At 35.9% G+C, this 27,191-nt stretch overlaps 2 protein-coding genes across 6 annotated transcripts; one reads left to right on the top strand and one right to left on the bottom strand.

Annotated features, from left to right (window-relative positions):
• The first annotated feature begins 7,154 nt into the window (after positions 1–7,154).
• On the top strand, positions 7,155–19,548 carry UBC23 (ubiquitin-conjugating enzyme 23). Of its 2 annotated transcripts, none has more exons than XM_089793520.1 (8): positions 7,155–7,516; positions 13,551–15,716; positions 16,782–16,931; positions 17,032–17,634; positions 17,746–17,815; positions 17,991–18,130; positions 18,244–18,555; positions 18,652–19,548. In XM_089793520.1, exons 2-8 carry the CDS (start codon positions 13,611–13,613, stop codon positions 18,877–18,879), a joined length of 3,609 nt encoding a protein of 1,202 aa, XP_089649646.1. In that variant the 5' UTR covers positions 7,155–7,516; positions 13,551–13,610; the 3' UTR covers positions 18,880–19,548. The 2 variants fall into 2 exon arrangements, with proteins under 2 accessions (XP_089649646.1, XP_089649647.1); XM_089793521.1 differs by having other exon boundaries at positions 7,507–7,679.
• A 2,736-nt stretch (positions 19,549–22,284) lies between these two features.
• Positions 22,285–24,695, bottom strand: LOC149550520 (uncharacterized). 4 transcript variants are annotated; one of them, XM_089795101.1, is made up of 2 exons: positions 24,548–24,695; positions 22,285–24,058 (listed from the first exon to the last, which is right to left on the bottom strand). In XM_089795101.1, the coding sequence occupies exons 1-2, from the start codon at positions 24,566–24,568 to the stop codon at positions 22,331–22,333; spliced, it is 1,749 nt and encodes a 582-aa protein (XP_089651227.1). In that variant the 5' UTR covers positions 24,569–24,695; the 3' UTR covers positions 22,285–22,330. The 4 variants fall into 4 exon arrangements, with proteins under 4 accessions (XP_089651227.1, XP_089651229.1, XP_089651228.1 ...); XM_089795103.1 differs by having other exon boundaries at positions 22,287–24,047; positions 24,548–24,663; XM_089795102.1 differs by lacking the exon at positions 24,548–24,695 and adding an exon at positions 24,161–24,532 and having other exon boundaries at positions 22,287–24,058.
• Between the last annotated feature and the right edge of the window lie 2,496 nt (positions 24,696–27,191).

The raw sequence follows: 27,191 nt of genomic DNA, 5'->3' as shown, positions 1-27,191 counted from the left end.
ATGGATATCACTATGATACCAATTGTTGGTTCCAATAGGGTTCATTATTCATGCCAAAGATGCATGTGGTGGTCAACACCATGCCCATATTATCTTTAAGAAAGAGGAAAAACAATTGTTTGACCCTCTACCTTTTTAGTATGAGGTCATGTTGCATTGAAATGTCCCTTTTCTGATTTTACATGATATTTCCAACCTCTAATCAGATTTTCAAGATCAAACAACCAATATCACAAAGATCCACCAAATTTTTCAAGAAACCCCAAATCGGGTATGCCAGAAATTGTGCCAAAAGCTTCACAGCTTCACCTATTATTAATAAATCTGAAAGTGGAAATTTTTACAGAAATTTCAGCAGCATAAAAGCCTACAAAATGAAATTTCCAGATCTGTATAGCCTTTACACAACAGTTCTCAAATGTAGGACAAAAACTATGCTCATCGAGCTCCCGAAATTAACACAAAAATGCCCGGAAACACCACAAAAACACTAATAATCTATCTCAAAAGTTCAATCACATCCCAATACATATATTCAGCTCTATTTTAACACCTTAAAGTCTAATATACAGCAGCAACCCAAACTGATATGAAATACTCAACCGGAAACACCAAACTCTTAAAAAAAATACACCCGAAAACTCACAAATCTGCACTGTTCAGCACAAAGGAAAACTCTGTATGAGCATGCACATGGAATGGCTTCAAACTCCCGTCCTTAGCCTTCTTAGAAACCTGCAAACTCCCATTCTTGGGTCTCCTTCTCCACAGGTTTGGCAGCCTCTGAAGAATAACAAAGAATGAGCAAAAATCAAGTTCTCCAATCAACCCAAAATGCCTCCAAACCCCTTAAAAGAGGGCATAACCGTAACTCACATCTAAGAGAGGTTAATGAAACATATTTTAATAATAATTTTCATTTATTAGTCCAACGGTTTCCAAAGATTAACCCCCTTTTTCCGAAACTTCACTTTCTTGGGCCTGCCTGCCTTAGCAAAGATTATTATTTTTTAATTATTTGAAAAGGGGACATGACAAGTCCTCCCCTCCCAAAAATTTCTTGTCCTCAAGCAATGGCTGAACAATAAACCAATCAATCCACCTGGATCCCAAATGTAGTCATGAACTATACTACTACCGATTAACACAGGCTCCTGCAATATCCTCTGCAATATGACCAAGAGGAATCCATAATCAAACTGACAATTATAGCTCAACCAAACTCCAAAATCACCACTACCACAGTTAAAAATCCATGAGGCACAAACTCTTAGAACATCAAAACCCAAGTAAAGTGGACAAATCAAACTATCAACACAGTAAATATCATCAACGCATCCCACTGGCCTATAGGGAATGTACAATCCAACTCTGCAACAATGGTGAACGCTCTCGAATGAAACTGTACCAAGTATGGAGAATCCACACACTGTACAACTCCTACAGTCAACACAACTCTGCAAGTCACTGGCCACTATCTCATAACCATAACTCCCATGCACTGCTGATGGTGAAAAGACATTACAAGATAAAGAGTAAGAAATGGAATCCAAACCAAATTTGCCTGCCATCAACTCGTCAAAACAAGGATCAAATGCTAACTGATGTACATACCCTGCAATATAATGCTGATTAAAAAAACCAACCTCAATCAATAGCTCACCATGAACAAGTGATACAACCCACTGTGACTGATCACTAGCTAAGTTAGGAGATGTCATAGCCAAAGGAGTAGAATCAATAACAACACCCACTGAAGCATCACTCCCAAACTCCTGCTCTAAGTCACATATTATCAAGCTGTCAACTGCAGAACCTATCACCATGTCATGCCCATCACAACTCTCATCTTGAGGCATCAAACTGTCCCATAACTGATGATAAGCACTAGGAACCAAAGTACATCTTTGTATCATCATCTCATCAACATGGTCATCAAAGGTAGATTGATGAGCATACCTCATAGTGTAATGTCGATAGAATGCACCAATCTCAGTCAATGGCTCAGATTGCAATCTAGAACTAACTGCAATTGATCATTAACCAAGTTGGAACTGACTACTACCTCTGAAGACATTGCCAAGGGAGTAGTATTACTAGCAGGAACCATGCCAACTATCAGCTCACCAACATCACACATGGTCTTTGATACAACATCTCTAGTCTTCGTGCCATTAGTACTAGAGGTCACCACCATGTTAGGCACACCACAAAAATCTGCTACAACACCCAACTCAATTGAACCTGACTCTAGTGGGAATGAACCTGATATGCCAATGTTAGTATCAAGGATGGATGCATCCCCATCTCCACTGTCTCTAACAATCTCGGCCATGGACATCCTCGGATCACCAAATACCATAGCTTGTGACTGTATAGAATCAGGTAAAGACTGTAGTCGCTCTAACTCCATGGTCACCTTAGCCAAATGAAACTGTGACTCCTTGAAAGCCAACTGTGTACTCTCAAGAATCTCAGAAGTCACCTCAAGCTACTCAATAAGCTCACTCACCTCATCTTCCTTGGCCAACAATGCATCATATGATGTACTGCCCCACTCCATAAGATAATCTCTGTCGGCTACCAACTGCATATAATTATGTCTCAAAATCTGAATAACCTCCCATAAAGAGTGAAACTCTGTCAAGGAAAGATAACTGCCTCCCTGCTCATCACTAGTAGGAGAACCCCATCCATAAATTGCTAACAACTAACGAGTAGCATCGAAATGCTGGCAAGTGATAGCAATGTCTCAATCACTAACTCTCAACTGATTAGACACATGATGGCACTGGCTTGACTGTCTCCTACAAACCTCCTCTGATGCACTGTCTAAAGGAGTATCCTCAAAGTTACTAGTCTCTAGAGTATTACCATCCATATCCTGTGAATCAAATCTAAAGCTCATATCAACATACGGAGTATCAAAAACATTAGCATTGCTGTCCAACTCCTCTATACCCAAGGAAACTAAGTCTTCAAAACTGCCCACTGCATCCTCCTGGATGTCATCAATGCCAATATGATCCTGGGACTCATCTATACACACTGCCAAATATAAAATATCATCAACACATTCCAGCAAGTATGGTCGATTGGATATATGAACAAAGCCCAACATCGGTGTATAAAAACTAATACCAACATCAGACAAGATACTGGCACAAGAAAAGACAACACCGTGTAATCTATTAATCAAATCCATGATAGCACCCAAACAAACACTGCTACCAAAAAGTGTTAAAGATCTCCAGTCAACTAAATCCCAAACGCCAATGTAACAATCTCGAGTCCATATCCGTAAACTATAATCAGCTAGTAACTCAAGCAAAATCTTCACTTGAGTAATATGACCAATACCAACTAATTTCACATACCTATCATGATAAGATAATGTAGTCACAATACTGTCTTCACTCACCTTCAGTTGGCAGGATAAATCATGTGAAGTACTACTAGCCTCAACCTCATGTGACGAAGCATCTAACTGTGCCTGGTACTCTCTCTCAGAAAAGTCATGAATGCTCAATGTCTGCTCATCTCTACCAAGTATCTCACCATCATGCACAACAACATCCTCATAATCATCATCCTTGAGGTCAAATATATCTATCACTCTTTGACTAAAATCATCAAATGTAGTTACCTGATCATGACCTTGAGTAGTCATTCCATGATACCACCAATCATAGGCTGCATCTTCCAAGTGTAGACTTGCAATTTGAATAGCATCACTCTCCTTCATGGGGTTAAGTGTGAAGAAGGTCTGTAATTTTTGTAGCCATGCTCTAGCTGAAATTTTATTTGTTCCATCAAAAGTAGGTGCTATAAACTTGCTTATTTTATTTTTTAGCTCTCTTCCACTTATGTCATGCTCCCTTCTGTACTCTTTCTTAGGCATCAAAGTGTTCATCATATCCACATATTCTCTAAAAGGAACCGAACTACGAAAGTCATCATCTAAGCCATCGTAAGTAGCTCTTAATGTAATCAAGTTACCTGTAACCTCTTCCACAGGATTAATGGCTGGATTTGGTACTAGTGGCTCATCTGCAGGCAAGAAAATAGTTTTGGTTGATTTAGATGGTGTGGATTTCAGATTTCTTGGCTCCTCTAAAGTGCTCCCTTTCTCATTAATAGATGAAACTCCTTGTAGTTTTTCTGTCAATATTATCAAAGCCTCTCTAGTTTTTGCCAAACTATCCACTGTTTGCTTCTGAGTATTTTGGATGTCTTGGAAGAATTTCTTTGCCATCTCATCTGGATTAGCCATACTTTTTCCCTCCTTGGATTTTGTACTTTTACTTTCAATTGGAGGTTTGATCAAAATTTCTTTATTCTTTTCTCCCTGCAAATATCTTTTTTCTCTTTCACTTAGTTGCATGCAACCATAAATTTTGACATGCAGCTGATTAGAAGCAACATGCAACCACCAAATTCACCAAGAACTAACATGCAAATGATTAGAAGTAGAATGCAACCATAAATTTTGACATGCAGTTGATTAGAAGCAACATGCAACCATAAATTATGACATGCAAAATCTGGGTAGTTGTCAAAACTGACATGCAAGATCTGGGTAGTTGTCAAAACTGACATGCAAGATCTGGGTCGTTGTCAAAATTGACCTGCAACTTCTACAAACCCTTAGGCTGGCAAGATCATGGCCCTGATACCACTGAAATGTCCCTTTTCTAATTTTACATGATATTTCCAACCTCTAATCAGATTTTCAAGATCAAACAACTAATATCACAAAGATCCACCAAATTTTTCAAGAAACCCCAAATCGGGTATGCCAGAAATTGTGCCAAAAGCTTCACAGCTTCACCTATAATTAATAAATCTGAAAGTGGACATTTTTACAGAAATTTCAGTAGCATAAAAGCCTACAAAATGAAATTTCCAGATCCATATAGCCTTTACACAACAGTTCTCAAATGTAGGACAAAAACTATGCTCATCGGGCTCCCGAAATTAACACAAAAATGCCTGGAAACACCACAAAAACACTAATAATCTATCTCAAAAGTTCAATCACGTCCCAATCCATATATTCAGCTCTATTTTAACACCTTAAAGTCTGATATATAGCAGCAACCCAAACTGATATGAAATACTCAACCGGAAACACCAAACTCTTAAAAAAAATACACCCGAAAACTCACAAATCTGCACTGTTCAGCACAAAGGCAAACTATGTATGAGCATGCACATGGAATGGCTTCAAACTCCCGTCCTTAGCCTTCCTAGAAACCTGCAAACTCTCGTTCTTGGGTCTCCCTGGAAACTTGCAAACTCCCGTTCTTGGGTCTCCTTCTCCACAGGTTTGGCAGCCTCTCAAGAATAACAAAGAATGAGCAAAAATCAAGTTCTCCAATCAACCCAAAATGCCTCCAAACCCCTTAAAAGAGGGCATAACCGTAACTCACGTCCAAGAGAGGTTAATGAAACATATTTTAATAATAATTTTCATTTATTAGTCCAACGGTTTCCAAAGATTAACCCCCTTTTTCCGAAACTTCACTTTCTTGGGCCTGCCTGCCTTAGCAAAGATTATTATTTTTTAATTATTTGAAAAGGGGACATGACATGCATTTACCTCCAAATTTTAGAGAGTATATCCAAAGATGGTAGTGCATACCTGTGAGGGGGGGACTATCTTTAGAGTGTCAAAAAGATTAGAGAATATAAGGAGGGAAGTTACAAAATGGAGAAAATCAACATTTGAGGATATTTTTAAACAAAAGAAAGAATTGTGATATTGCTATTAGGATTTAACTGTGTGATTTTGAGTCAAACTCATTGACCCATGTTTCATGGGTAGTGATTCAACACAAATCCATCTCTCATGAAAATAAATGGAACACTTAGCACTTATTGGATCTAGATGATGCTCACAGGGGTGAAGCACCAGGACTTCCTGGGAGGTCACCCATCCTAGTACTACTCCAAAATGAGCACACTTAACTATGGAGTTTCCTCCATGGTTAAACCCAAAGCTTGCAACCCCATTTGGAAAACCTTCACCAAGTGTTGTGCCTCATGAACCATTCATTAGAAAGCCCCTTAAGCTCATCAATTGATAAGTAGGAGATAATTTCCACAGCAAGTCAGATTGTGATATTGCTATCAGGATTTAACTGTGTGATTTTGAGTCAAACTCATTGACCCATGTTTCATGAGTAGTGATTCAACATGAATCCATCTCTCATGAGAATAAATGGAACACTTAGCACTCATTGGATCTAGGTGATGCTCACAAGGGTGAAGCACTAGGACTTCCCGGGAGTTCACCCATCCTAGTACTACTGCAGCCTGATTGTATATTATCCCATCTAATTGTATACCTAGACACTCACATAAAAAGAACCCTTCTTAAAACACATTAAGTTGCAGATGTTCCTTTCACGTAAAAACCTTTATTATAAAATTAGAACTTCATCTTTCAAAATAAAGTTGACTTAAGTGGCTTAACTAAAGAAATTAATTACTAAACTATTCTTTTAAAAAAAAATTCTATAATATTCGAGTCTTTTATTTTTAAAAATCTATTTAGTCTTCTATATTGGAGATTTTGAGTTGTTATTTTGTCACATTTTGTCACATTTTGAAACTAATCTCAAATATGAGAATTTAAAAAAAAATGTTCAAAACTTTGAAATTTTTAAAGGTTTAAAATTGTTCTTCGCAATTGTAAATCAATTTTAAGAAATTAAACTAGGATCTTAAAATTCTTCTTTTACAAATTTCTTTGAAAAAATTGTTTAACCATGATTGTATTTATGAAAGATTGTTTTTAAATTGACTATTTCATAATATTTGATTTTTTCTTTAAATATTTTTAATCAAAAAATTAATTAAAAATAATATTACACTTAAATATTTAAAAACTACCATCCAAACCACCACATACTAACGTTGAAGCTACAATGCGACATAAATATGAAGAAATAATGCTTCGTTGCCTGCATGTATTTCCCCTTCAATCACTTTTCAAACATTTTGCTTTCTTCAAATATTGAGTTGTTTTTATCATAATTTAGAAATAGAGCCAACTACCAGCCTGGCCACAAATTTAGAGGCGGGTCCCACACAGCTCGCTAGTCTTCAATATAATATTGAGAAATTCTTATTAACTTGCAACTAAATCCAACGGAAACGTACGAATGGAAAAGAATGGAATACATATACACTGTATATACGTTGCTATATATACAAGCAAATTTTCATGTGTGTATACGCCCAATTTGAAATAAAATTTGTTTATCCGTTGCGAAGTGCAGGTCGATCCGCTTCCTCAGCTGTGTTTTAAAAAGAAAAACTAAGATATAAAAACCAAAATTTCTAGCGGATTCATTCATTTTTCCCCTACATAAGAAGAGAGGAAAACCTTACCTATCACAGTTTGGTCGGATTCGATTCTGCAACGTCCCAATTACGGAGGCGAGATTCGAGCACGGGATCTCTCAATTGTTAAGGCAAGATTCGAACACCATACCTCCCACTGAATAAGGTGAGTCGATACGTCTCGCTCTCCAGATCTATTTTAAAAACTGAAAACCCAGGAATTGTTTTCAACTGTTACGAGGCCGCAAAGCATTGTGCCCCGTGTTTGTTTCTTCGTTCTTGTTGGTGGAGAAACGATCGGTGTGGAAATAAATTTTGAAATCCCTATCGTATGTTTTCTTCTTCTTAATCTTTGTTGAGTGGTGATTTGAAATTTAGGGTTAGCATTTGGCATACGATTAGATACATGTTTGAATTGATTAAATTTTATAGAAAGTGTAGGAGTTTTTAACGTCAACTAAACTCATCGGTTTCCGTCGTTGGCTGCTACCTGTAGTTGTAGACTCTTATGGAGCGTTCTGTTCTGTATTTATCACCAATGCAATTTTCTCATTTTGAGATAATATTTTTTGATATAAAAGATAAGAAATGACATCTTTATAGCCCGTGATTATTTTTATGGTAAAAAATAAGTGATTAAGAATTTTCCCCGAAAGAAGACCAAAACACTTTCCCATTATATTTTCTCTGATTTGAAAATCCTGAATCAGGGTATTCGATGAATTATGTTTAAGATTTCCGCGCACGTAATTGAAATTTTGATCACTGATGAAAGCTTCATACATTTAAATTAAAATATGAATTATGTCTAAGATTTCGACACAGTGACTCCAAAAGTATATCCTCAAAATTTTAACCATTAGTTGAAGCCTCAGAAATTTAATCTTGTATCATGTTAAATAGTTTAAAGATTCTATCACTGTGATCCAGGAAGCTCGTAGTTAAGATTTGAACCACCATTGCTTGTAGATTTAGTTAGCCCATCTTATGAATTATGCTGTAAATTCTCACTCAGTGATTCCAGAAGCAAAAGATCTTGATAAAAATCTCTGCCAGAATCATCAAACGTGTAGTTAGGGTATCTTATAAAAATATTGAAAAGATTTTTATGTTAAAATGAAGGATATTTAACGCCAATTCCTTCTTGAAAGTATGCAAACTAATCCTTGTTTTGACCTTCGATTCCCTTCCTTCATCATTATCCATAACAAGTTGTCTTTAATAGTTGTATCAATAAAAGTGTTGGAGTCATTTGTAAGGATATTTGCTATCAAAATCTTCACAGTTGTCTATAATAGTTGTATCAATGAAAGTATTTGAGTCATTTGCAAGGATATTTGCTATCAAAATCTTCACAGATTTTGCAGCGATCTATGTGATTAATGCTGCAACTGTTTCAATTCAGCCATAATCTTTGTGATCTATGCTACAACTTTCTACATTCAACAACAATCTATGCGATCAATGCTACAAATTTTCAGATTCAACAATAATCTCTGTGGTCAATTCTACAACTTTTTTAGAAAACAATCTCTATGATCAATGCTACATCTTGTTAGATCCAGCAACAATCTTTGCAATCAACACAACAACCTTTTAGATGTAGCAAAGTCCTGTACAATCAATGCTACAACTTATAGATAGATAGATAGATAAAATTTTAACGTCCACGAGGCCAAAAATAGCCTATGGGACAGAAAATTTGTTTGAAGGCTCAAATTTTGAGGTCTTCCTGTCAACCACGGGCAAGCCCCACCATACAAGCTTAGCGGCTTCCCTAAAAGGCATTTATATATGACATATATAAATGCAATGACTGCAAATTTCATTCCTCAACATTGATGGAATTCATGTGGCCCTTGGTCAAAGGTTTGAATATCTGCCCTTACATGTCTTTGATGCTATAAGGAAATTTTCGTGTGGAAAGAAAGATAAAAATGTTATACAAAAAATAGAGACAAGATTGACTAAAATAGCCAGATAATAAAAATAGGAGATGTAGCCAGCAGGTAATTTTTTTAATATGTACTAAAAGTAATTGTTTCTTATTGTTGACAATGTTTCTTTTCAATCCTTCTCATGGTCATATTCCAAGCGCTATACCAAAAAGACCAAAAAATTCAAAATTCAAATTCTTATAACTTTATAGGATTGTTATATGTGATTCTCTCTACTAAGTTTACTTTTAGGCTTCCAATGTGTCTACCCTTTTTTTAATCATGGTAGCAATTATTTAATGAGTAGTAGGAGAAATCGATAGTCTAGATTAGACCAACAAACCCTTAATTTTTACCATTGGTTGCTTCAGCATATCAAATCCTTTTTTAGATGTTGAATTTTCTTATGTTACTCAAAGTTTCTGGGATGGGGATGACTAGGGATAAGGGGACATTGAGGGGTAGGAGCCCTTTTTTAGGAGATGTTAGGAGGATAACTATTAAACTAGCGAGAATTTTTAAAAATGTAGAAAATTTCAAATATTTGTATCATAGTTTGGGTTCAGTAAATTAATTAGCACGTAAAGCTGTACACCAAAGCTTGAGATCTTGCCTTCTAATTTAATGGATCATTTAGTACTCAGTACAATTGACTTGAAAGGAATTCTCATTACTCCAAACATTTCTATGTCCAAACATTTCTATGTCCCAGTGATCAGCAACTACACATGTATGATAGTTTTCTATGTACTAGGAAGGAAAGAAAGACTAGGCAAGCGATGTGTGATCTTATTACTAGAAAGAGGCTATGGGATGAGGGATTGATCTTCTGAAGCGTAAGATGGAATAGGTAGACCGTAGTATTCCTTTTCTGATTGCTTCCTTCTCCCATAGTTTTTAGTAAAAATCAAGGCTAGAATGTAGCAAATACAGGTTCTAACTTTCTATGCAAATACTTCATGGCTGTATATGAGTTTATCTCTAGAGGAACCAACTATTTAAGCTAGTGCTTTTGCTATTTTTATGACTGCATTCATGAGAACATGAGGGATGCAGAAACCAAAAATCACAATATGGATGAATGTTTTCGTAATAAAATTAAGAAGATAGAAGATTGAACATCCTTGACAAAAGCTATTTAAGAGGATAAGAAACCTATATGAAGAGGATTACTATGTGCTGGTTCATATTTAATTTCAATGGCCAGTTTGGACTAAAAGTGGCAAGCATGAACAAGCAAGGATAGAGATTTATTTTTTTATCACTTCTATTTTTTGTCTTTTTAATGATATAAAATGTGTTTGGGCTGTAGGGGATGGTTAGCCATCCTTGAGACAGTCAGGGGATGTCTAGATGTCCCCGTATCCATCTCCCGTGGTGTTATCTATTTTTTCATGACATTCTTGAGGGGTTTCTGAAATTTGGTGAAATTGAGGGATGACAGGGATGTTTCAGTTCATGCATCTCCTTTGTTTTAATTTCAATGGCCAGTTTGGACTAAAAGTGGCAAGCATGAACAAGCAAGGATAGAGATTTATTTTTTCATTACTTCTATTTTTTGTCTTTTTAATGATATAAAATGTGGTTGGGCTGTAGGGGATGGTTAGCCATCCTTGAGACGGTCAGGGGATGTCTAGATGTCCCCCTATCCATCTCTAGGATGACAAGTTGTCCCGTGGTGTTATCTATTTTTTCATGACATTCTTGAGGGGTTTCTGAAATTTGGCGAAATTGAGGGATGACAGGGATGTTTCAGTTCATGCATCTCCTTTGTGAATATGTCTACCAACTAATTTATTGATATACAAAACTAGGTAGATATCTCCATTGTTTGCTAGTTTTTTGATGAAATGTTATCTAATATTAATATATTTGATTCACTAATAACATATAGCAAGACAATTACTTCCTTTCAGTCATAACAATTTATTATTTATCACCCAATTCAAAAATTCAAAGTGTGCTTGATTGCCATTTTACTTGGCATGAGAATATTTATGCTTGTACAACATTTTTGACCTTTTGCCAACAAGATACCCCAATCCATCCACAATTTATTTGTAGACTATATTTCATTGGTTGTTTCTTCTACTTTCTATTCCAAAGTAATTTTTTAGAATGGTTCTAAATATACAAATAGTACAAGGATGAAGATCCCAACATGTTTCCCATTTATGCCTTTGCCTGTTTTAATGAAGATGTTGAAACCACTACATTTCTTGAATAAACTTGTTGCTAACCATATCACTTGTAACCTTATTTATAATTTCTTTACTTCTATTATAGCCGAGGTCTTAATTCTCTAGCCTTACACTTGGTATGGGCTGTCTATTTTCTTTCCCAAACTTTTTCCTTCACAACCCTTTCTTGCAAAACATCCTTTATATCTTCACAACTGGCAAGATTCATAGATCGAAAGTTTTTGTCTCCACCTTTGCACTTTTTATCTTTAGCTGTATCACATATATCAAATGAATAACAAAAACTATTTATATCACATGAGACATTACATAGCGCAGGCTTACACCTGAAGCACACATTTCTCTTTAGGTATGCTTCAAATAATTCAGCTTACAAATAATTTTCTGCTTTCACTTCGATATTTCATTTTTCTGAGAATTGTTTTCCTTTGTGAGTATATTAGATTGTTTGTCATATCACTTCATATTTTCTTCTAATTCTTCATTTTTATTTTTAACTTTAATCAATTCTCCAAGATATCCTTTTCAGACGTCAAGTTGTCAGTTCTCTGGGACATAGTCATGCAACTCCATGGTCAACTAATCAGTTTTCTCCCGTCATCCCAGAATAAGTACACTGCTGGGAAGGACAATACAATCTATGAAGTCAGGATTTGAAATGTAAAGTGAACTGCAATCAAGCCAAAACCTAACTATTTTTTATCACTGCATTTTTAATATGAGCAAGGTGAGTGCATACAAAAAATACAATGAGCACGATGAAAATAACCAAGAAGAAATTGACAGCTAACTGGCAAGATCACATGAACATTAAATACGCAGAATCTATCAATGACAAAATGGCAGATAAGGATATGAGAATTCCAATGAATTCCAAAGGTTGTCTTTCTTCATAGAGATGTTAAGGTATAAAATGTTGGAAAACTGATTGTATGAAGACATTAGTACAAAAGAAATCATAGCAGATTATATATATATGTAAAGGAAAATTACTACCAAGGGGGTAGCACCCATTTCTATTGAATCCAACAGAAGTGATTACAACAATCGATAACAGAATGACAGCTCCATAGAGATGAGATGATGATAACAGAATGACGACTCCATAGAGATTAGATGAAAAAGTGAGTAAAAGGAGAAGCCAAGGCAATAGAAGCCAGAAGCTGGAAGAGGCCATCAACTGATCCAAGAGAAAGCCAATGGGAACCAAGGGGAAGAAACCACAGCCCAGCCAACCAGTGCCTGGAGCAGAGCTAGAGAATGCATCTCAAACCAAAGCATGGAAGAATAAGGCGAAGAAGACTTTGAACTATCTATCTATCTATCTATATATACACACACACACACATATCAAACATATATGCTACCTCCTGCATGCCACTCTAAATTATAATCTTGCTACCGAATGCTGCATATATATATATATAGAGAGAGAGAGAGAGAGAGAGTGGCATGCAGGAGGTAGCATATATGTTTGATATGTATGTATGCAATGTGGTTAGACATCCATGTTCTTTGATACATCATTAACTAAGATATTCATGGAGCCTTGTCAATCTAGCTTTGTGTTTATTTATTCCTTATCTCCACAACAAATTATACGGGAATGGAGGAAAAATGTTAGGGTGAGGCAGTAGATAATATGTGTTCTTGGGCTTAATTCTGTTGAGCAATCTCTAGGCACCCTTTGTGGTTTTCCTCTCCAAACCCTACTATTTGTTCTTAAATCTTTTATTCAATATTATGGACTGTAGAAATTATGTCTACAGTAAATAATTTGTTTTGTTTTTAACTAGTTTTCAAAAGTAAAATAAAATAGTTCAAATAAAAATAAATAAATAAAAAAGCTATATATTTTAATATCTAAAATAACATATAGAACTATTGAAACTAGCATAGGTGTATCTTGTTATAAATAAATGTATTTGAGATATTTATGCTGAACTTGAGACTAATGTCTATTGTTGTATTTTAGATAAGTTACACATTTAAGATATATATGTTCTCCCTCAGATTAATATTTTGTTTTACACTTTCCACTATGTTTTTCTTGCTTCTGCAGGTAGATATTTTATTAACCACTATTATCAGAGCTTACTGTGGGAGTCTATTTGCAACCTTAATGGGGGACATTTGTGATAATGTAGATGTTGCCTTAACAGAATTAGAGCATTCTGCTTGCTTAGAGGAGAAATGTTTAATTAGTTCCACCGATTCTCATGGCAAGAGCTGTGTTTTCAGTTCTGACAGTTGCTCTGAAAATGTCTGTGACTCGGAACCAAAAGATCTTTCTGTTGCAAACAATGTATTGACAACTACAAGGGAAACTGGGTCTGCTCTAAAATTGGTAAAGAAGCCTCTTATTGCAAGTGTTTACAGATCAGATGTAGTCCAAAGTAGAGCAGAAGAGGGTGTGTTTGGAATGGTAACTAGAGTTGCAGGTGATTCAGACTCCTCAGATTCTGATACTGAAGAAGATGATGATGCTGAATCTGTTTCAGGAGATCATGCTCGTGTAGTTTGGTCAAATCTTGTTGAGACAACTGAGAAACTTGAAGATCTTGTTGTAGTTGATAGAAGCTTTATGCATGGTGATATTGTTGCATCTATTTCAGATCCAAAAGGACAGACAGGTACAGTAGTCGGCATTGACCTTTTTGTTGACTTGAAGATGCCGTCTGGACAAGTTAAAACAGATGTCCCTAGCAGGAAGCTGAAACGGATAAGAGCCTTCACAGAAGAAGATTATGTACTTTATGAATCTTGGTTGGGCCGGGTTGTTGAGGTTATAGATAATGTCACAGTTTTGTTTGATGATGGTTCAAAGTGTAAAGTAATGAGGGCAGACCCTGAGCGCCTTACATCAGTTTCTAAGAATGTTTTTGAAGATACAAACTTTCCTTATTATCCAGGTCAGCGTGTACGGGCTACTTCTTCAGTTATCTTCAAGAATGCTAGATGGCTCCGAGGTACATGGAAGGCATCTCGAATGGAGGGTACAGTCAGTAATGTTGAGGCAGGTTCAGTATATGTTTACTGGATTTCTGCGGCAAATCCTTCATCTACTATGAAGTCAACAAGTGTCCCTGCAGATATGCAAGACCCTAAACATCTAAAGCTTTTGTCTTGTTTTTCATATGCGAATTGGCAACTAGGTGATTGGTGTTTCCTCCCAATATCTGGAAGGAAATCAGGCATAAGTTTCCCTGAGAAACATGATGACCTACCAGATAAGGATACAGAATTAACAACGGACTCTGATAACTTGCCTGCTTATGATTCATCTTCCCATGATACTTCAGTATCAGTCAAGAATGGCACCGTACCAGCACAGGATTCTACTGGCCTTGGATCAAAAATTATGACACATTCACACCGCAAGAAATATCGTAAGCGCAAAGTGAAACGTGATAAAAAACTTCCTAAGAAAGATGATGTTCTTGAATCAGCACTGCTTATTGTTAACACAAAGACAAAGGTTGATGTACTTTGGCAAGGTGGTACAAAGTCACTTGGATTAGATTCAAAGGTCTTGTTTGCCGTTGATAATCTTGGAGAGCATGATTTCTGGCCTGAGCAGTATGTGCTAGAGAAGGGTTCCGATGAGGATGGAGAAGATTCTCAAACTAGACGCATAGGAGTTGTGAAAACGGTGGATTCAAAAGAACGTACTGCCATAATAAGATGGCAGAAACCTGTGTCTCGACCAGAGGATCCTCGAGAGTTTGACAATGAAGAGATAGTGAGTGTTTATGACCTAGTTGAGCATCCAGATTTTAATTATTTTATTGGGGACATTGTGATACGGCTTCCCCCTGCCGAAGAGGTGTCCCATGTGTCTGACGCTGTTAAAATGTCAGTTGATGAAAAAGACTGTGAAACTGAGGCAAAGATTGATAAAGATTGTGAGATTGAGTCAAAATGTGGGGAGTATGTTAAATCAGATCCATCATCAGAACAAAGAAATATGAAAAAGCGACAAAAGACTAATCTTGGCTCCGATTTTGAGGATCACATTGGTGATGATAAAGAGATTGACAGTCAGACAAAATATGTAAGTGATACCAAAAATATGGATGCTTCTTTGCAGCAGGGGGCTTCAAGAAGGCGTCGCAAGGCTAAAGTTGTTGCAAATGCTGAAGATTTGGATTTCTCGTGGATTGGGAATATTATAGGTGTTAAAGATGGGGAAATTGAAGTTATGTGGGCAGATGGAACAGTTACAAAGGTAAGTGCTCTTTTGTTTTTCTTGTATCTATTATCTATTCTTGCTGTCATTTTTATGCCAAAATATTTGTCATGAAATGTGTAATAGTAAAGAATTCTAAATTTATGTAGGATTACCAGTTCTGGAACTGTCCATTTGCAGAATCTTATATTGTAAATTTGTTATGTAGATAAAGAATTGGAACACTATTTCATTATATTTAATGTCACCATAGACTGGTGAAGAAAAAACATTAGTCACTTAAGTCTTGTATTGAAGTTCACCAAATGATATACAGAATAGAGATTAAGGTGACGGCTAGGCTGTTCTTAATAAGAAGATGCTAGAAATCCTTTTGATTGGAGGAGCTATGTGTTTGAGAGTTTGTTTGCGTCTCAACACTGAACCAATCAAGCATTATTGATAAGTAATGATATCGATAATCACTCTATCAGTTCTAAAACTGGCCATCCATCATCTTCATCTTTATGATAGTATGACCCAGTTTGACATAACAGGAAGCTGAAATGGATAAGAGCCAGCATATCATATCAGGATACCATAGTTCTACATCTGTCATCATCATTTCAGGAAAAGTCCTATACTGACCTGGTTGGATGTGCTGGACCAGCATAGCAGGGTACCCTAATTTGATTTCCTCCATCTTTATCCATTGAAGGCCTATTAGCATCCATATTCATGAGCCAGATATCTTCAATCTTCATGAGCCTTTCGACATTCCCATTTTCTCACCATGAAATCTTATATCTGAGTTGGGCCTCCCATGTCTTCCTTACTAACTGCTTCATTCCCCATGTGTCTTCTCTCTTGGCAGACTTGAGGATAACTAGGAAAGGATAGTTGTTTTGAATAGTAGGTTGCATATCAAATTGGAAATTGGTGAATGTGGGGGAAAATGAGAAACAATGCATTTACGATTTGGTAGATTTTCAGATTGCATTACTAAGTGCTCCATGTTGATTTTCTCTAAATAACATGCATAATTTACATATGGCCATTTGAAAAAAAAAAAAAGCATATGGGTGTCTGATTTTTCTTGTTTAATTACTTTCTTGTATGTTGTAGGTTGGACCACAAGCAATTTTCGTAGTTGGCAGGGATGATGATACAGAGTCAACTCAAAGTAGTTTTGATGAGGATGATACTGATGATGCTGCAAGTTGGGAAACTGTTGATGATAATATGATGACTGCATTTGATGCCGAGGAGCAGCAGGTAAGATAAATTCTTAAAATAAGGCTAATTGATGCTTAGCTTTTAGGATGCCCTTTTGAGTAAGTCTTTTATAACTATATTCCTGTGCATTTTGAAACAGGTGGAGCAAAACGTAGAACCTGTAATGGACCAGGGTACAGGTCCTGTACATGCTTCAAATGAAAACTTGCACAAAAGCAGCGATGCCAACACATCAATATTGCGAGCTTTTGGATTTGTTGCCAGGCTTGCCACTGGTTTCCTTGGGTTCAGAGGTTCTAAGAATTCATCAGACACATTGGATCCAAGTTCTCCAGAGCAATCTCTGCAGAAACATGGGATTGGAAAGAAAACTGACTGGACAGGGGCTAGTGGCACTGAAGGAGAGCAACTTACAAGAGATAGTTGTCATCCGGATCATAGTGGTGATTCCATATGCAATAAAGATGGTTTGACTTCTTTGCTAGAAACTTCAGACTTGGGTGATAAAATGCATTTAGATTGCAGTGACCACAACAATGTGAAAGACACTAAAGATGACCAAAATCAAATGGACGTTTCCACTGAAGGTGATTTGACAAGGAGCATACCTATTGATATTAAACAAAACTTACATGAAATGCACAAGTTACCTGTTTCTATTATTGATAGTCAGAGCTCATTCAAACACTTTGACAGTGTTCAGGACCCTGCAGACCATTACTTTTTCAATGAAACTGCACAGGTATTTTGCATGCAATCTGCAGTTTAATGTGATTGTCTGGTTTGTTCTGGTTGAAATGAATACGATTGTAAATTTTATAATAATTAAATTTATCTTTATTTTCCCTGACAGAATTGTAATGATAGAAAATGGTCAAAGAAAGTTCAGCAAGAGTGGAGTCTTCTTGAAAAAAATTTACCTGGTAAGTGTTGATTCAATTTTTCTTTAGCAGATTATACTATTTGATACGAATCGACAAACTCAATTTTGTTGTTGGTTAGAGAGCATTTATTTTCGAGTCTATGAGGACTGGATAGATTTACTCTTTAGCGGATTATACTATTTGAATCAACAAACTCAATTTTTTGTTTGGTCAGAGAGTATTTATGTTCGAGTCTATGAGGATCGTATAGATTTGCTTAGAGCTGTGATCATTGGAGCTAGTGGAACTCCATATCAAGATGGTCTTTTTTTCTTTGATATTTATCTTCCATCCGAATACCCTCAAGCGCCACCAGTAAGTGATTTAAAACATTGCAGAAGTGGGTCTTGATTTTCTAATTGGAAGGATCTAAATTTATTTTGTGTCAAGTATTGTGTAATCAATAATGCTTAGCATTAATTTTCCAGGCAGTATACTACCATTCTCGTGGGTTGAGATTGAATCCCAATTTATATGAAACTGGAAAGGTCTGCTTAAGTCTTCTTAACACATGGACTGGCAGAGGAAATGAAGTTTGGGACCCGACATCTTCCAGCATTCTTCAAGTCCTTGTTTCACTTCAGGGACTTGTACTGAATGCAAGACCATACTTCAATGAGGCAGGATATGATAAACAAGTTGGCACAGCTGAAGGAGAAAAAAATTCTCTTGCTTACAATGAGAATTCATTTTTATTGACATGCAAGCTAATGTTATATCTTCTCCACAGACCTCCACAGGTACGAGTTCTTGTGATGGAATAAGAGTTAGTTCTGTTTTGCTTCTATTTTTGGAGAGAGTTCTGTTGATGTTTATTAACTTTTTCTGTATGTCAGCATTTTGAAATTTTTATTAAAGATCACTTTCGAAGATGTGGTCAATCCATTCTTTGTGCTTGCGATGCCTTTATGAAGGGTGCTGAGGTTGGATCTCTCTCAGAAGTGCCATTGAATTTCGACCAAGTTTCTCAGAACAACAGTTCAGTTGGTTTCAGGCTTATGTTAGAGAAAATTATTCCTAAACTTAAATCAGCATTTGATGAACTGGGTACAAATGATGATTGATAATATGGGACGTATCAAATTTTCTAGTCAAAATGTGAATAGCTACAGAAATGGCCAGTCAATCAGCTGACTTTTTTCTATGGGCTTTTGATTTCTTGATTTGTAAAGTTGTAGAATAGTTGAAACTATCAAGAGTTCTACAAAATGGCAGTGGCAACCGAAGCTACGTCGATCAGAATTTAATAAATGCCAGGTTTTGCCATTTGAGTTGAATTCCCCAATGGGTTGTTCATGTTGGCTGGAAAGCCAAAAGGGTTGTAATTTTATGCCGGAATGACAAATTTAATGGTTCTTCATTGGCTTACAGCTTATAGTTTTGACTTTGAGCTTGAAGAAAGCATGTTTGTTATTTGTTATGATGGCTCAGCGCCAGGGCTATATTTTCTTGTATGTGTGGGGCCTTTGTAGTTTGTACTGATGTCAACGAGTAGACCAATAATTATATTCCAATGTGGAGGGGATGATGTTACCAGTAATTTACATTTGAGTAGGAGTTTTACATAAGAAAGTTTATACCTTCAATATCTATCTTTGTGCAACACAAGTATGGAATCATGTTTGGGATGGCCGACACTTTTTCTATTCAATGGCTCCACTTTCTTCATACATTGTAGTGGATTTACTCTCTATTTTTGTGATTGCAATGATAACCACCCATTGTTGTTCTCATTTTAGTGGAATTGCTCTTGATTATGGAGTTGTTCTCATTGTTTTGTGCATGTCTTGGCCAGCGTTGTCTTTGTTTTATGGTACTTACTACTCTCTCACAGCTGGCATATTTCATGAGTCTCCCCCAACCTCAGTAATTTGTCTTGTTATTACTTTTTACTCAATCTATGAAATATGAGATACTTGATGATAGATTTCAAATACAGAGGAAATGATTGCCAGGAAGATAAAATGGATCTTTTACTAGTCAAGTGAAGAGATGTATGTAGCTACAATGGCAGGAAATATGCATTGCACTGGCATAATTCATTACCTTTTTGGGAATCTCAAACCAAAACAATTACTGAGAATAATTTGAGCAGAGAAGAACACAATGTGGCATGATAAACCAAGGATGCACAGGGCGAGGCCCTTGAATACTTAATGGTGCTGGTATGGCTATTTTTCTAAATAGGGGATGGGGTTCTTAGTCAAACCTTATTAAATAAATATAATGTAATATTTATAGAAAATCTGAATATGAGTCATGAACATTGGTAAAGTTTGCATATGTAATGTATTGTTTTCAGTTTCAAATTTGCAATATGTTTGTAAACAGTAGTAATAATCTATGATAAATGTTTAGATGCTTAACAAAGAAGGCAGACTTTAAACATAAACAAGATCATAAACCATACAAGTTATGACAATGACATATTGCAAATGATAAACTTCTGAATTGAACATTGATATGGTTTACTGGTAATCAGTATTGTATCAAAGTTTCAAACTGATTACATATTGAATTAAGCTTTATAAATAACAAGCTGACACACAAAGAGAAACTAAAAATAAAAATCAGAAATCTTAATCAAGGTCATTAGCAATGACTCTCCACTGAGTACTCAATAAGTGGGTACGTGTCCCAAGAGTGTAGCTATGCATAGTCATGATACCTATAGACAAACAGTGCAAAGATCGACGAATACAAGTTAGTAAAATTGAATTTTTAAAAATGATTCTGGACACTGCATGTGTCTGTGCGACTTTGACTTCATATTGGTCATGCAAGGAGAAATTAAATGTCTTACAATTTTTTGAAAAGTGTTGGAGAATAGTTTGAAAAGGCTGAAATCCCCTTCCTTTGAAAAATATAATACATGTCACCTATCATATTTGACAAGTAATAAACTTATAACAACCACCAAAAATTTCAAGAATGTCAATGGGCCCTTGGTCTACTGGTGAAGTTGAATGGCTCACAAAGAGCCCACCAGGGATCAAGTCTTGCTGAGTGCAAGGCTCTGACATCATAAGGAATGAGGCCGGGATCGTGCCCTGGGTGATTTTGACGGGTGGATGCCCCTCAATCTTTGGCTGTAAGCCGAAGAAGTTTTAGGCACGAGTGGGCCCGTATTGAGTTTTTAAAACGTCTATGTGGTGGCCTTTGCTGGTTGGTAGCTCGCAGGCTTTGTGCTTCGCTGGGTTGCCTCGCAAGTTTGAACCCTCCATCAAAAAAAAAATAAAAATTTTCAAGAATCCTTCATGGTTAAACAAGATAAGATTATCAATAAAATAAAAAATTTCAAAGAATTCCCATTGCAACAAATGTCATCCAAGAGCTCTTCAATGACACTGAAAATAATTTCCAATAATTAGTCATTTCCAATAGTTAAATCTAAATTATTGTAACTTTATGATAACAATCTCCTAAGTGAAGGTCACCCATGGTGCACATGAGCAATACCAATACCAAGATTTCCAAGGCAAGAAGATACAACCACCACTAATGTTAGATTTATTTTCATTCAAGGAGTCTTACTGAAGTTCCAAGTTGGTTAGGTCTTAGAAGTCTAAATCTAAAAGAAAATGCAGGTTAGTCAAGTAACAATAGAGGACATATGTAAAAAGGAAAAAAATATCCTTTCTTTAATCTAGTCTAATGTAAAAATAAAAAATAAAAAATAAAAAATAAATAACATCTACACATAGGTATAACTTAATATAGATTAATTCAAATTTAAGAAATTGTCCTAAATATGTAGACGATTTAAAGCTTGATAAAAAAAAAAGATTGCATATGTGGGACGATTAAAAGTGAACACTTTTTATTAGTTTTTTTATCTTAGATTTTGTAAGGTTTGTGTTTATCTAGATGAAGTCTATAGGATAGGGATGATTTGTAAGATTGAATCTAATTTTTCAATGTGTACTTTTGCTCTTTGCTCTATTTTATTCTCTCACAATTGTTTTGTTATATTGATTTATATGTATTAGGAAGAACTCTACTAATTATGCAATCCAACAAAGTTACGGAAGAAAAAATTAATGAAATCAAAGATTTACTACATCTTGAATTATAATTGTTGATTAGAAAAATTATAATAATTACTGCTCCATTTCAAATGCTTCTTAAATTGAAAGTGAATATGTCATTTATCAATTAAACAAGAATTTCAAAGTGGATATATCATTTATGTATTAAACAAGAATTTCAAAAGGTGGAGATCCTTTGTAAAAAGATAAAGATGGAGCATTTAGTCTTAAAAATATCAAATTACAGCTATAGAACAACAACTAGACAACTAGAAACAAGGGAACAAAAACTTGCAGAAGCCTCTCCAAAGATAGGGTAGACCCACCCAGGAAAGTGTAGTTTAAATAAATGTTCTTTGTTCTTAACTGAGAACTAGAGTCCTCCCCCAATTTAAATAGTTGGAACTAAGTATTATTACTATTTTTATAAAAAATTACAAAATATTTGTGATACTGATATGTGGGGTTTTAAGCTCTGTTTTGGAGCTTATCTCTGCTTGCTTGTTTTTAATTTTTTCTCCGCCAAAAATCTAATTACAGGACTGTTTTCAAAAGCAAGACACCAGTCCATAGAAAACCAAGCAAATAGAAACAAATATTTATTATAACTTATTATTAATCTGCAATTACAAACAAAACTTCTCACATGGCAACACTTAATTGCATATATGCAAAAGTCACAGGTACAAAACTTGCACCAATTCTCACTTCTTGTACAATTTTGGGAAAGCCATGTCTTCAACATGGACTGTAGAACTGCGTCCGAGATTTTAATAATACATGGTGTCCTGCTACAGATCTTCAGCAACTTTGATTTGAATCTTGATAGACTATTTCTTCTGTCATGAATTACAACGTTATTAAAATTGTTCTTAGGAATGGAATTGGATACATTACTTGATGAAGAAGGCCGATTCATGCAATGGAATTGAATACACATGTTACTATTGAGGCCCTTCTCAATCTTATCGTCATGGCTAGCGTTCAAATGTTGGCAGTGGAAGCTTTTCAATTCACTGCACTGAGATTTGGCATTACAGTGGACAAGGGATCCATTAATGAAATCTGAAAAGAGGCTGTCCACCATGGGAGGTGTACAGTTCTTTCGGCACCTAACAACAGTCCAGTTAGTCGTACCCTTCTTAGGCCTATTACCACTTGTTTTCTTTCTTCCACCACAACTTTTCTGAGCCAGTTTTGCTATTCTCTGGCGAGGAGAAGGGCTTGCCTCAAACATCCTTTTTGCTTGACCATGACTTTGGCCCATTTCTTCCTCCTCCATATGACTAGGCTCATCTCCAGGCAAAGACAATGGAGCAATTGAAGCAAAAAGTGTTTCACTAGAGATTGACATATCCAACTGGTATTGTCCAAAGGGAAAATCCAAAGTACTTTTGGGAGATTTTGGCACTCTTTCACTGATAAAAGGGTGGGTCAGCAATTGGGTACTAGTCCACCTTTTCTTGGGGTCCCTATGAAAGCATTTCTGTAGAAAATCATGGCCTTCAGGAGAAAGAGTCTTTGGGAACTCTGGCAGTTCATCAGTGCACCCAATTTTGTACATGGCAGCCAAAGGATGAGAGATGTCAGTCCATGGAGGTCTGCCAGTGGCCATCTCCACAAGTGTACATCCCAAGGACCATATATCACAAGGGGGACCCCTCTCCACTTGATTCACCACCTCTGGAGCCATCCATAGAAGAGTCCCACTTACTTCAACTTTGCCACTCTCTCTCTCATTTGACATCACTTTAGCTGACCCAAAGTCTGCTAACTTTACACCAGAATCCCCCACAAGCACATTCTTTCCCTTGATATCAGAATGCACTATCCCCTGGCTATGAAGATACTCAATGCCTCTGAGAATGTCTCTGACATAGATGCGAATGACAGACTCTTCCAATGGCCCTCCAAATCTCTGCAAATTATCTGCTACACTTCCTCCGGCCATGTATTCCATTAACAAATTCCTCCTGCATACACCACCATCTTCACTGTAACTCTCACCCAAATACTTCACAATCCATGGCGAGTCCAGTTTCTTCAGAATGCTTATCTCATTCTCCATAGCCAAAAGATCTCCCTTTCTCTCTTCCTTGCATTCAATAGATTTCACAGCAAGTAGCTCTCCAGTGACTTTATCCATGGCCAGGCTGACCGTACCAAATGCCCCCACTCCAATAACACTTCCTCTCACCCAATCACTGCAAGTAAGCTTCATGACAGCCATCCTTAAACATTAGATATGGAGGAAAAAATTAAGCTTGGAAAAATAAGACAATTTTGACTATTTAACACTTTGTCTAGAATTCAAAACCTTAAATGTATATTTAAGCCGTCAGCTTCATAACATACTAGTTCTGAATCTTCACCAACCTAACCTCAACATCAAACACGCTTAACAACAGAATATGATTTAAACTGGCATATTCTTAACTCAATTCAAATCACTAGTTAGGTCATCTCCCAAACAGACTAATTGTTATTATTCAATGCCCACTTGCTAAAATCACATAGAAAAACAAAGTTATTGATTGATAGCTTGTGACTATGGATCCCAAAATTTCTTGGCGATTTTCCCCAGGTAGAAAACTGATGAATGAATAACAGCAGTGGAAAACAGATACATATATATCTTCCCAAAAAGCCAGTTGTGCAAGAATTTAATTGCATCTTATCTCAAACAGGAAGTTGCTTGACTTACCGTCTGAAACAAGATATTCATAGCTTCTTATCATGGTGATTTTGTTTTAACCCGATTCGATTCAAAGTATCTCTCTTAAACGGCACTTTCTTGCCAAAGAAGAAAGCACTAACACCCAAATTTAAAACAATAACAAAACCCTAAAAAAACCATTTAACTAAATTTTGGTAGGCTATTTAAAAGGAAAAATGTTTTAGTTGGCTTGATAAGACCGTACAATAAAGAAAGCCGGCGCCGATATAGACCGTGCAAGGCAGAAAGCCGGCGCCGATTTTAATAACCTTTTTCTTTAAAACTTTAAAATTATCTAATGAAATAACTAGGTATATATTTAGTTTTTCGGTTTTCCACATTTTACTTTATTCATTACTTTTTTCTTCCCTTAGGCCACATTTCTGATTACTTGATACTTGGCGTATGAGCTAAGCTTTGGTTGGAGTAAGGGTTGGAAAAGATTTTTTTATTTTTTATTTTTTTAAGAAATATGAGATATTGTTTTCTAAATTATATTCATATAATATAATTTAGTATATGAAGTAGACTAAATGTTTTGATAAAAAAAAATAGTACAACACATGTACATCTTATGTAGGGTGCAAAGGGTTGTACCAAAAATGTACAAGGTGATAAAGTAAACATTGAGAAAGGAACCTAAGCTAAATATATAACAAAAAGTAGAGTAGAGTTAAGAGTAAGTGGTGTAAATACAAGAGATGGGAACAAAAATCCCACAACTCTTTGATGGAACCTCTCCAAATGTCAATTTGATCCACTTTTTGAGCTTGCATTCACGATGATAAGGAGAACATTGTGGTTGCTTGTTTTAGAGGTCTACCAAAATGAGGATCCCTATTTTGGTGTTTCCACCTTCATGGACAAATAAGAAATTTATGATCAACAATCTAATAAATGATAATGGATATAAGAAGAAAAGATAGAGATATTATGATATACTTATCCAAATTGATAAGAATAAATCACATATGACAACAAAATACTAGAAATGATCATATTTGATACACCAAAGTAAGCACTCTGGAATATTGTAAATTATTCAAGATACATGTGCATTGTAGAGAGAATTGCAGTGTGTACAACCATCCCACAAATTTGTAGATTAAAGGTGGACATTAGAGCATTACACTTGTTGTCTATAGCAGTGTTACACCTCCTCTGATAGGGCCATTGGGAATTTGTTTGGTTCCTTAGAACCTCCTTTTTTTTTTGGTCTCATTCTTATCTTCTTCGTCACTTAGATCACTTCTTAAGTTTCCTCTAAGGCTTATTCACCATTTTGGATCACTTTTACAACACTTGTTTGTCTCTTCAATGCACATGCATCTTGAATAATTTATGATATTTCACAGTGCTTACTTTGATGTATTGGATTTGATCATTTCTAGTATTTTTTTGTCATATGTGATTTGCATTATTTGCATCTCAATTGGCCAATCTACTTGCACTAAATAAACACATAATCAAATCAATGCCCCCATTTTAATGAGCTATCTTATGTGAGATGCCAGATAAAGTAAAGAAAGATATTTAGAGAGAGATTATACCAAGATACTAAGGGCAAGAAGAGTATTTTATCACTGTGAAGTTGCATTAAGGGAAAATACTTGACTTCATGAGATAGTGGTGAGCAACATAATAATTAGAACGCAATGGAAATCAAATACAAATCATGAGATAGTGAATATTAAGTTTACACCAGTATGGGTAGCAAGTTGTATTATGCTAGATAGTCATTGAATAGTGCACACATAATTTTGATAGTGGTTTGACCTCCACAAAGGTAGATGGAAAAAGATATTGATTTGGCCCCCATAAAGGCAAGAAATAAAATAAATAGTGGATTGGCCTCCAAAAAGTTATGAGATAAAATAGATAGTGAATTGGTCTTCACAAAGGGAACAAATAAGATCAATTTATCTTTTTAAATTATAGAAATGTAGATGGTGCAAATATAATAGCCCTCCTTAGAATAGAGTGTGTTCTATAAAGTGGCACACAATTCAGTCTAAGGAGACAAGAGATGTGGCATTTGAACACAGAGAGATGTTTCTATGGAATGCCTACAAGACATGGCACATGATACCTACAAAATCACAAACATGCAAAGACACGGGGACTCGATTATTTAGGGTCATAGGAACCAAGAGTGGTGAATTAATTCTTAGCATATAGTTGCATATGAGTTACTTGTCATGGTCATGAAGCTTTTGGATCTCAAAAAGAGCACATGAAGATAAAGATAAAATAAGAATATGGATCAACACAGTGGCCCAAATGTCCCTCAACACTTCACATAACCCTCAAATTTTGAAAGTCAAGATACAACATATAGAAGTAATAGATAACACAAAGGAAGAGTACAACATGCAACCTCTTATTTCCAACTACCAACAAAGTAGCTTAGGCCATTCAGAAGAGCACAACGTTGAACGATAAACATGGGGAAACACAAACGTGCATACTGTAATCTAAAAATAAGCAGAGATAATTGTCTTGCCAATCCTCTATAAGATCATCATCCTTCAAATATTGATCATAGGAGGAGAGAGCTTGGGCCTAAAGAGTTTTTGATTAAGTAAAACAGGTTTTGAAGGGTGCCTGAAACCCTGTACAAGTCTAAAGATTT

This window comes from Cupressus sempervirens, chromosome 7 (assembly GCF_028749045.1).
Source record: "Cupressus sempervirens isolate cs-2001-9-10 chromosome 7, ASM2874904v1, whole genome shotgun sequence".
NCBI classification, from domain to species: Eukaryota; Viridiplantae; Streptophyta; class Pinopsida; order Cupressales; family Cupressaceae; genus Cupressus; species Cupressus sempervirens.
The sequence above is the reverse complement of the archived record's forward strand: the minus strand, read 5'-3'. Positions and strand labels throughout refer to the sequence as shown.